General features: G+C 43.5%; 1 protein-coding gene across 1 annotated transcript; it reads left to right on the plus strand.

Moving 5' to 3' along the window:
• The first annotated feature begins 213 nt into the window (after positions 1-213).
• On the plus strand, positions 214-10,669 carry tmie (transmembrane inner ear). The gene is made up of 4 exons (XM_052088605.1): positions 214-700; positions 4,231-4,348; positions 6,947-7,096; positions 10,275-10,669. Exons 1-4 carry the CDS (start codon positions 623-625, stop codon positions 10,529-10,531), a joined length of 603 nt encoding a protein of 200 aa, XP_051944565.1. The 5' UTR covers positions 214-622; the 3' UTR covers positions 10,532-10,669.
• The last annotated feature ends 869 nt before the right edge of the window (positions 10,670-11,538 follow it).

The following is an 11,538-nucleotide window of genomic DNA, read 5'->3' on the forward strand; positions in this document are numbered from 1 at the left end:
TATTACTCTTTATGAAACATGAGTAATGCCAGATTTTTTTGAAAATATATATTTTTTCAAACATGATCCATTAACTGCGATTAGAAAGGCCGTGTTTAGCTTATTCCTCTGCAGACCTGCGAGATCATAAATACCAGGATGCTTGCTGCCATTGACTTTCCATCTCATTGTGGCTGTATTGCCCATCCCCCAACACACACATATGTGTGTGTGTGTGTGTGTGTGTGCGTGTGTGTGCGTGTGTGTGTGTGTGTGCGTGTGTGTGTGTGTGTGTGTGTGTGTGTGTGTGTGTGCAGTGTCCCTTGCAGGACGAGCTGGCTGTAAAGCACACCAGCTCTCTTAATTAATTAATGTGCCTCAACAGTGGCTGCCTTTGCTTCCTCATGTGGACCACTGCGGCAGAGCAGACAAAAAGGCAGTAGACTCCTGTTCCAGGGTGGGAGACCATTAATCACCTGGGTGGGTGTGTGGGTGTTGGCTGTGGCGGGGTGGAGAGGGGACGTGCGGTGCCGGTGTGGTCGGTTCTGGTGTATTCTGACTCCAGAGCAGTCATCCGGAGAGGATGGGGGGGAGAGGGAGACAAGGGTAGTAGGAGGGCAGTGGACGCAAGGAGGGGACGAGGATGGTCGGGGATGTGCTGGTCCTCCTGCTGCTGTCCTACTCCGTGTCCTGCGTGCTGTCACAGATCCCGGACCCTGAGGTAAGATGACCATTATCATCTTCATCATCACCCTCCTCCAAAAAAACATGTTGTTGCGGCAGTCTTGTGATTATTGCTGTCAATGTGTTTACTCAGTTGCTTGCCAGATCCATTGTTGACTGAGGGCTCATCCTCAAATCGGTATTGATGTGTAATAAAATGTGAGAGAAAGTCACAAGTTTTACATTCACATGCTTCCTTCTACATTGTTGCAGCGATGCCATCTGGGACGGTGATAGAATTTGTTTTGACCACAGGAGTTAATTTGAAGAGTTCATTTCAAGGTCGAACTCTGCCCACCGTGAAACTTGACAGCCACTTTTAAGCAGTGGTGGCTGGTTATGAGCTGCAATTAATCAACTGAAGTAAATTTTGGGATAAACTGTGCAGGTCAAAGTAGTTTTGATGCAACACATTTGATTCTTTTACTGGACTTTAAAAAAATATATTATTAAGAACATTACATAGGTACTATCTGCTCACTAGTTTTTATTGACTGTTGCTTGTACAATTTGTTTATCAGAGAAACATTACAGTGACATTTCACTTCATTTTACCAATCAAATGGAAATCTAAATCATGAAACAGTAACACCATTATAAACAATACCACCAAGCAAGACACTGAAATAAAGGCTCAAGTTTTGTGTTGTGTTGACCAACAAGGAATAAAAAAGTTTTTAACTGGACAAAAACTGGACAATGAAGAACTCTAATGTGGACCACACAATTCATTCCATAGTTTGGGACAAATGACCCAAAAAAGCTCCATTCCCTCTCAGTTTGCACTTGGATTTTGGTACCTGCAAGAGCTGCTCCTGTCCTGAGGCATCAGGCAGGAATGTGTGTAGGCATGGAGCCGCTCAAAGAGGGAAGGCGGCCCGACACCTTTTCAAGTTCACAACAAATACAGGGTGACCCAAAAAAAAAAACAGGCCCCAACTGTAATTAGGCCCCGTTTCTTAGTGTTTTGTCCGAATGAAATGAAACTTTGGCTAGTTTATGGAACCAGAAATCTCGGCCAGAGCCTAGCCTAGCCTGGAGCCTAACACAGCTGTCTTCGGGCAGTAGGCGGAGAACATCCTGAACTGGGTGCCAGCCACTCACAGGGCACACATAGACGAAGAACCATTCGTACCCACAATTACACCGAGGGACCATTTAGAATGTTCCATTAACCTGCCATGCATATTTTTGGAAGGTGGGAGGAAACCGGAGTACCTGGAGAAAACCCACGCAGGCACGGGGAGAACATGCAAACTCCGCACAGGAAGGCCGTACCCTCTGTTGTGAACCACCGGGCCACCCGTATATATATATATATTGCGCGTCGTCCCGCACGCGGTATGTCCTTCCGTCTGTCCCTTTTCAAAACGTACCTACTTCACCGCGCCGCTGCGCGCCGCCACTGCGCCGCCACTGCGCCGCTCAGGCAGTGGCTCACTACGATCGCGCGGGCATCTTAGCGAAAAAATGTTGTCTACCCACAAGCATTGCAATAAAATTGTTAGTTATTTAGTAGAGCTAATCATCTCTTTATTTTCGCGATAAGCAATGAAGATGAACAAAAAGTTGAACCAAGCAACAACACTTTTGTGGGCCAAAGGCCCACCTTACCAGCCTTCCGCAGGAACTAGTTGATGAGCCGCCCAGAGGGCGGCGAACCAGCTAGTATATATATACAGCATATATACAGGTATATAGATATACCGGTATATTTTTTCCCCCAAATATATATATATATATATATATATATATATATAGGCGGCCCGGTAGTCCAGTGGTTAGCACGTCGGCTTCACAGTGCAGAGGTACCGGGTTCGATTCCAGCTCCGGCCTCCCTGTGTGGAGTTTGCATGTTCTCCCCGGGCCTGCGTGGGTTTTCTCCGGGTGCTCCGGTTTCCTCCCACATTCCAAAAACATGCGTGGCAGGCTGATTGAACACTCTAAATTGTCCCTAGGTGTGAGTGTGAGCGTGGATGGTTGTTCGTCTATGTGTGCCCTGCGATTGGCTGGCAACCGATTCAGGGTGTCCCCCGCCTTCTGCCCGGAGAAGGCTGGGATGGGCTCCAGCACCCCCCGCGACCCTAGTGAGGATCAAGCGGTACGGAAGATGAAGATGAATGAATATATATATACAATTAGGGTAGACATATAATGAAAACTAAATATGTAAAAAAAATGAATGACACAATACAAAAATATATTTATATACAAATAATATAACTTTATTTATTGCAATATTTTGGTGTTTTTGTATTGAAAAAAACGTGGTTTTATGCTATGTGATTGTTCGTGAGTGTAAGAAATGGTTGGAGACAGAAAATCCTTCATGTATAATAGTCAGATGTCATAATCTTAATCTATATTTTAACATGTCAAGTAATATGTACAGTACCGTGTACTGTAATTTGGATTATGTCTGAATTACATAACCTAAATATAGGTGAGTCTGTTTTGTAATGGCAGTTACAACATCTGATGGTCTCATAATGTAATAATTGTTGCTACCTGTAATATTTGTTGTTTACTGTTTTCTAGCACACCACCTAAGAGCAGAAATGTATCATTGACAGCAGCAAATGCAATAAGTGATCCTTTTCTGATCTATTGGCAACTTAAAGTATAGAGTTTCCACAGCAGCCTCCTGACATCTAATTGGGTAATCGATGCTATGCTGCGCTATCCATCAATTTGTACCTAAACTTCATCGACTGATTAAAAAACATCAAATAATGCTTTTTATATTCACCACTGTTACATATGGTAAGTCTGGAAAGTAAAAAAAAGGACATCTGAAGATAATTAGGGTGCTACGGTTGCCAGTGGCCTTGGATCTCACTCACTGTGCCACCGCTGAGCATCAGTAAGATGAATCATTATTTGTGTCAGTCCGGGAATCATCTTTCTTCACAATCTTTCTGCACTGTGTTGAATAAAAATTCTATAATGTATTATTATTATTATTATATATCAAAGGTACGGATGGTATCGGTATATATGTATTGATATACATACGACCCGTGTGTGGATAAAGCGGTTCAGAAATTGGATGGATGGATGGATGGATGGAGTTCCGAAGGTAGAAAACGGTGACACAAATGAAATCCATTTTCCCACTCCGCTTTATCCTCACAAGGGTCGCGGGGTTGCCATCATTTGCAGGGGACACACAATCGAACAGCCACGCTCGATCCACGCTCCCACGCATACCGATAGGGACAATTTAGATTGTTCCATTAACCTGCCATGCATGTTTTTGGAATGTGGAGGGAAACCGGAGACACCCGGAGAAAACCCACATAGGCACAGAGAGAACATGCAAACTCCACACAGGGAGGCCGAAGTCGGAATCGAAACCCACGACTTCTGCACTGTGAGGTTGACGTGCTTACCACTGGATCACCGCACCACCTCACAAATGAAATCCCAATTCTCATATAAGTACATATTTGTGTCAAAAAAGTTTCTTTGATGGGTGGGTTATTAATAATGTTTGGATTTTGTTTTTTCTTTTCCCCACCGCCTCAGCTTTTACCCACAGAGCCCCCCAAAAAGCCAGACCCCGTCACATCAGAGACTGTCGTGTTTTGGGGGCTGCGCTTATGGCAAGTCATTGGCATCTTTGCTGTGTTTGTTTTAGCTATCGGTAAGTAGCATGTCCCCTGCCCCTCATACACTGATAATCTGCAAGCTGTGATGAATGTGCCCTTGCACCACGACGGCATACTTGCTTCTGGTTGGGGCTCAATTTGTCAGAGAAGGATTCCTGCAATTTGCCCAAAAATTCAGCTTCAGACCAAAATGGACGACCACCTGCGCAGTTTTTCTTCCTTCACCAAACACTTGCTCGCAATCTTCTCCAGCTTTCCACTCACTCACCTCTGGACTCAGTTGTCCAATTGGAACTCACAGACACCTTCAGAGTTTGGATCATTTAATACCTTGCAACATTCCATGTAACACAGCTGCAGATTTTACTGCAGTTGAAAAGAATCATCTCTCGTAATTTTACATGCATCCATTCTGATCCACTAATCCTCACGAGGCTTGCGGGGTATTTTTATATATTTTATCCAATTCTGTATTCTATTATTGTATTGTAACGAGTGGCAAGCCTGCAGTTGAGTTTTATGAATTTGGGATAGTTTTCCAAATTCCAGAGATTCCAAGATTTGTCTGTGAGTGTCTGGATGTGAATACAGCAACAAATGGTAAAATACCTAATGACAGGCATCTATTCTTTATCTTCTGCAAAGAACATTGCAGCTACTGCTGGTTTACTGAGAAGCTGAGATGTCTCCATGTAACGGCATGACCAATATGCTGGCCCCGGGTGGCCAAGGCAGGCACACCAGAAGGAGCAGCACAATGTCTCTGGAACTAAAGCAGAAAAATGTGGCAAAACCATTGAATTGCTTAACCTGCAATTTCATGATGTTTTTAGTGTAAGTTTCAGAAAGTTGTTTTTCACACATTCGTTTGCAGTGCGTTGGCATCATGAGGTTCTTTTACACCATGTGCCAGCCAGGTGATGACGCTCCAAGGCCGCTCCTGGATCCAACACAAGCTCAAACAGTGCTGACCATTTATTAAAACAAGTCATACGTACTGTAGGTGTTAATGATTTTGCCACTCTCCTGCTGCACAAAATGTTCTAATTGGACCCAAAATGACACATTTGCACCACTCGAATTCTAAGAATAGCATAACCTGTTTTTAGAGGAAAACTTACGATTTAGTTGTTGTGTAGCTGTGTTTCATATTCTGCTCTTGATTCCCTTTGCAGCCAGAACGCGACCTCAAGGAAAGATTGTGTTATTGCTGCCATTAGCCATTGTTGGGGGAAGAGTGGCCTCCTCTTCCCCGCGTGTTCATTGAATTTTGGACGAGGAGAATGTTGGTACTCCAAATACAGGCTGGAGGCGATGAACAGTTCCTTCGAAGGGGTTTATGAATTCCTGCGGTTTAGGAATCGATTCGGGCTTCTGAGGGGTCCAGATTTGAATCAGGAAGCGTAAAAGAAACACATTCATGAGATTATATAGAGACAATATGATAATGAGAGGCAGGGAGGTACCCCTCTCATGCAAATCCCACAAACAAAGTGACATGTCATCTGACCCGGTGTGGCGGGAAGAAGTTGGGAGTGGTGAGGTGAGACCAGACCACCACTACCCACCATTCGGTATGATGGCAGGAACACAGATACTTGAGATAACAGTTCCTCTTTTGATGTTAAACATGTCCTGTGGAGGGGGGCCCTAAAAGTGGTGGGGGTTGAGGGGCACTAAAGGTGATTGTAAACCCAGTGAGCAGGAATTACCTTCAACAGCATTCTACATTGTTTCTTTCAAGTGTCTGAACAAACACAACTAACAGAGAGGAATAACACCTTAACTATCAAACCTAACTAAGAAGAGAGGAATAATACAAGAGTATTCCATTTCTAGGAGATGATTGTTACAAGGACGCCAAAGCTACGCTGTGGGCATGGGAAGGTTATACAGCATGACTAAATATGAGCAGAATACAGACTTCACCTTCTTTCAAGAAATAATTACTACCTTGTCATTCCGACCATAGTGTTGTGTGTTGTGAGTATGTATTGACATCCGCAATCCTCTCAGATATGCTTGTAGAGCGACAAAGTTAAGCGGTGCTTTAGCCAAAACCCTTTTCGAGCAGCTATTTTTTTTAATTGAATGTATAAAATGTGTTTGTTTGACTGATCTTTTTTTATGCTCACCATATTAAATAGTGAAACAAAAATCCTTAATCAGTAATCCTTGTAAGATTGCCTCAATTATACTTTAAAGCGATGAGTCCCAAACAGTGCTTCACGCCACTGGTGAGTGGAAACAAAATACCGAGTCGCCGCGGGGCTTCGACAAGTGATGCTAGCCAGTAGCTAGCTTGCAAGATAACAGGCTTATGGGGCAAATCTGTGCTGGCAGAGAGGCAGTGGGTTAGTCTGCAACGTCAAGTCCTGACTTCGGAATTAAAATAAGGATACAAGAGTTCTTGTGTAAACTGTGGCATCCAGGAGAGTTGTGTTTTCGAGGACGAGGACGAGCTAGTTAGCCTACTGCACGCTGAATGCTATAGCTTCACATTTCAATACTGTCTAGTTCCCAGTCCATTCACATTTTCAGCAATTGTTTTCAAGGTCATTAAATCAATTAAGAAACAAATCTCAGACAACTGACCCCAAAACTCATCTTTTTTATTCCCCTCCTCTCTCTAGTGATCACACTGTGTTGTATTTTTAAATGTCGCATCCCAAGGACCAAAAAGGAAATCGAAGCACGTCATGCCCAGCGACAGGCCGCCAAGAAATATGCCAACACGTTGGAGACGGTGCCGCCTCTTAACGAGCTGACAGAGGTGCCAGGATGTAAGTTTCCCCCTTCTCTTACTTCTGTCGCCCTCCCATTCCTTTCCTTTGATCCTTCTACTGGTGTCCCCCTCCATTCTGTTGACTGTTGTTTCCAGCGGTTGCTGAGACATCCACCGTCCAGACACTCTCTGAGCAAGTCCAAAGCGAAAGTCATACTGACAGTCAGCGCTCCCTGGTTGGCCTTTCTGAGGAGCAGCCGGCCTCGCTTTCTTTGCCGGTGACGGCCTGATCATCATCTTCTTCTTCTTAATTCTTTTCCATCTCAATTTGTCCTCACCTCTGTGGCCGTGTGTGGGAAGCAATTAGCTTTTGTTCTACGTGATTAGCCGTGTTAAATTGCAACATTTATATGTACTACTTTTGCCAGTAAGTTAGCCTAATGTATTTGACTCATTCTAGTACGTTACAGTAAGTGTACCCAATGAAGTGTTGATGAATAGATTATAAAGACCTTAAGGGGGCATATAATGGAAAATTGTAATGGTTTGCGTACAAATAGTTAGACCACCTCCTAAGTCTTTTGTTGGCTGCCTATTTTCATGAATGTATCTGTGAGCGAGGTGCTCAGAATTTTACCTCGTCCCGTCCAAAATTACATCAATTGACAGCAACAATTGGACAACTTAGTGGAGTGCTGGCTCGATGAGAGAAAATAGAATCCAATGCTTGTCATTAAGGGAACTCATTCATTCAGTAGGCAGGGGGCACCCCGAATTGGTTGCCAGCCAATCGCAGGGCACACAGAGACGAACAACCATGCACGCCCACACCCACACCTAGGGACAATTTAGAGTGACCAATCAGCCTATCATGCATGTTTTTGGAATGTGGGAGTTAAACCGGAGTACCCTGCTCGTCATGGGAACAAAAGCTCAATTATCGATTCCTGAATAAACACATAAATAAGATTTGTTTTTTTGTGTTTTACATTCATAATACTACTTTAACCATCATAGTCAATATTTTAAAGAGCATCACATACTTTCAATATTATCCGACTCATGGCCACAGTTACAGACTGGAAGCAATCACGTGGCTCTAACTGCTCTATGGTGGCATTGATTGTAGTTCAAGTTCAAGTGACCAAATCAAGTTGCTTTTCGTCTGTAATTCATGAAGGCGTGCCAAATAGTGAGCCCCCCTTTGTGTCAGTCATCATTGTCCAATGTAGACAATGTCAAAGCACTGTCCTTGCCAAATGATGAACATGACGGCAGCAAGGGTTAGTTTGATGTATTATTTAGTACTGGCATTTGCGAGATGCAATTATTGTAATTATACGTGAGTAGATGCACACGTTTAGCTAGTGTTAGCGTCACGAAGAGAATGTGAGAGCAAAGTGAAACATGATAACTTGGCGATGCATGCTGTCATCGAGTGTTGCTGCACTTAAAAATAAAACCAGTTCTTCACACTCTCCTCTTATTGGTCTGCTCAATATGATCAATACTGCCCTTTTCCAAATGTTTTTTTTTTTTAGCAAAGGGTGTCTCTTGACTCTGTTGAGTGCAAGGTTAAAAGCAGAGCATGACAATATGACAAATCAGGACTGACATGTCTTCTCCACTTGTACTTCACCACTTTCATTTTCTCATTAGATTCTTCCGATGGGGGGTGAGACACAGAATAAAATGAAAATCAGCACCATTCATGACACTCGAATTTGGAATGGCACTAAAGTAACAGTAAACTAAAAGTTATATAGCGCTTTTCTCCCTCGGGTACTCAAAGCACTTTACACTGTTACCTTAGTAACTTAGTGATGATGCAGCATCAGGAGCAACTGGGGGTTCAGTATTTTGCTCAAGGACACTTTGACATGGCCGCAATTGCCGGGGATCAAGCCACCAACCTCAGGGTTGAGAAACAAACACTCTACCACTGAGCCATGCCGCCCCCGATGTCAGCTTTTTATTCCTTCTGGTAGCTTTTGACATTTGTTTAGTATTTGTCCTTGGGCTTGTCAGCCTTTTGTTTATTTGTGTAGCTGCTCCATCCGTCATGTTTACATTGCGACCACAGAAAAAAAACGATCCACTGGGCCTTCATCGGAGTCTTCGCTTGGAGGAAATGTGTCCAAAAACAGAAATAGCGACTGATGAATTATTCAAAAGAAGATCTTGAAATTTCCTTTCAGATCCCCACTGCCAGTGAGCTCTTATTTAATATTTAAAAAGGTCAATGGGACTTTTTGATACATTTGCAGTAAACTGTTTACTTCCAAAACATTTACATCTTTATCCTGAACAAAACAGACCACTGTGGACTCTTTCTCTCTCCCATCTGTCTCTCTCTCTATCTCTATCTCTCTCTGTGTGTCTTTATATTTTCCCTGCATTGTCACTGAAATCTATTAAATGAAAAATTATTATTACCGGTATTATGTACAAAATGATTCTGTGGACTTTGACATTTTTTGTGCTTGAACAGATTTGTCTTCCTCCCCACAGTTGGTATCTGTATGAGTACCGCATTGACATAATCTCAAGTGACCTTGTGAAATAATGACTGTTAGTTTTTATGTTCCACTTCAAAGGATCCAATCACAGGAGTAAAAGGAGTGTGCTCATGAGAACACGCAGGGACAAGATGCACCCTCCTTACTGTCATATACTTGGGAGCTCCACCAGCTCCGCCACTTAAAAACTAGAACAGTACCACAGTAACAAAAGCTAAGCTCTTTGTTTTTTTAAAAAAACATTTAGTTGAATATGCTTGGAAATGTCCATATTATTGAAACATTTTGTGACAGATATATAGACAGACAGACAGACAGACAGACAGCTGTCCATTTTATTTTAAAAATTGCAAGAAAAATACACCTCTCATGTCAAACCGTCAAAGTTGTCCATCTCAGATTTCAAATAAAATGACCGGTTCCTTATGTTTATTTCTTTTTTTTTTGGGTACACTTTTACTATTTTATCCGAATTGCAACATCAAAAACATTAACTCGGCTGATCTTGTCCTAGTCACATAGCTATTTGTATCGTAATGACATTTTGTCCTCCACTTATAAAGGATCACATTGGGTCGCAAAAAACAAAAAGGGAGCTCATTCAAACACACAGGATACAGATGGGACTTCATCACGTGCTTCCTACTTGAGCAGACTTCATTTCAGCCCACAAAACAAGTATCTGCATCTTTATTGTGTCCCTGTCTCGCCACACAGCTGCCAAAGCAGAGGAAAAGCGGGAGGAAGATGCGGAGGCTGTGGCCACCGTCTCGGGGAAAGTGGACGCCAATCGAGGTGAAAGGAAGAGCAAGGAGGGGAGGAGGGAAGGAGCCAAGGGTGCCAAAGGCGACGAGAAGACGCAGAAGAAGGCGGCGGCGCCCGGCAAGGAAGGAGGCGGCGAAGGAAAAGGGAGGAAAACGACGGAGAAGGGAGACAGAGGAGATAAAGGAGGTGTCAAGAAAGCTCACAAGTGACTTTATGTGCACAATACGATGGTCAAACTGAACGCGAGTTGAACTTTTCTCGTGACGTGATCGTATCACGTCAACGCAGTTCTTAGCGTCATGCTCGGAAACAACGTTTGGCCTCGCGTTTCCCACGGGATTTTGATCGCAGGATTCTACGAATGTTGAAGCAACCACTATCCAGCATGTTTTTAGATGTTTTCCCCTTCCAACACAGCCGAATTAAGATAAGAAAATACAACTTTTATTTGTCTCACAATGGAGAAATTCTCAATTTACAGCGGCAAAATTTGGAGGGAAGAAAGGAGAAAAACATGAAATATTTGCATGGACAAAATAATTGTAAAAAATGAACTGTACACAGTACAGAATATAATAAATATAAGATATAAAAGATATCAGCATAAGGTGGCTGTGATATTTAAAATGGGTGAGTAGGAGTGAGTCCAGGATTTCAGGTGCGTCTACTCTATTCAATAGCCTGACAGCAGTCAGCAGGAACAAGCGACCTCTCCTTCTTGCAGCGTAGGTGTATCAGTCTCTGGCTAAAGTCTCTGCCCAGTGCTGTCAGGGTGGCCTGGAGGGAGTGGGAGGGTCTGTCCATCATTGCTGCTAGCATCCTCGTGTTGCCCACCTCCTCCAGAGTGTCCAGGGATTGGCCCAGGACAGAGTTGGCCCTCCTGACCAGTCGGTCCACTCTGTCCCGGGCTGAGATGCTCCCTGACCAGCAGACTATGCCTTAATGAATGGCTGAAGCCACTACAGAGTCGTAGATGGTCTTAAGGAGAACCCCAAAATACCTCACTTTTCTGAGTATGAAAAGCTCTGTCCCTTCCTGATCAGAGCGTCCGTGTTTGTAGACCAGTCTAGTTTATTGTTGAGAACACCCAGGTACTTGTCAGAGGTCACCCACTCTATATCCGTACCCTGGATGTTCATCGGCGCAGGTGAGGACTGTTTCCTGCGGAAATCCACAACCGACTCCTTGGTTTTCCCGGGGTTAATCTGGAGGTGAT

The sequence above is a fragment of the Hippocampus zosterae genome, chromosome 15, assembly GCF_025434085.1.
Source record: "Hippocampus zosterae strain Florida chromosome 15, ASM2543408v3, whole genome shotgun sequence".
Taxonomy (NCBI): domain Eukaryota; kingdom Metazoa; phylum Chordata; class Actinopteri; order Syngnathiformes; family Syngnathidae; genus Hippocampus; species Hippocampus zosterae.

What these genes read in the sequence shown, in the direction of transcription:
- tmie (XM_052088605.1), top strand. Translation starts at nt 623, where the DNA reads ATGGTCGGGGATGTGCTGGTCCTCCTGCTGCTGTCCTACTCCGTGTCC. An exon ending in TGTGTTTGTTTTAGCTATCG is followed by an intron (nt 4,349 to 6,946) that starts GTAAGTAGCATG and finishes TCCTCTCTCTAG; the next exon opens with TGATCACACTGTGTTGTATT. An exon ending in GCTGACAGAGGTGCCAGGAT is followed by an intron (nt 7,097 to 10,274) that starts GTAAGTTTCCCC and finishes CTCGCCACACAG; the next exon opens with CTGCCAAAGCAGAGGAAAAG.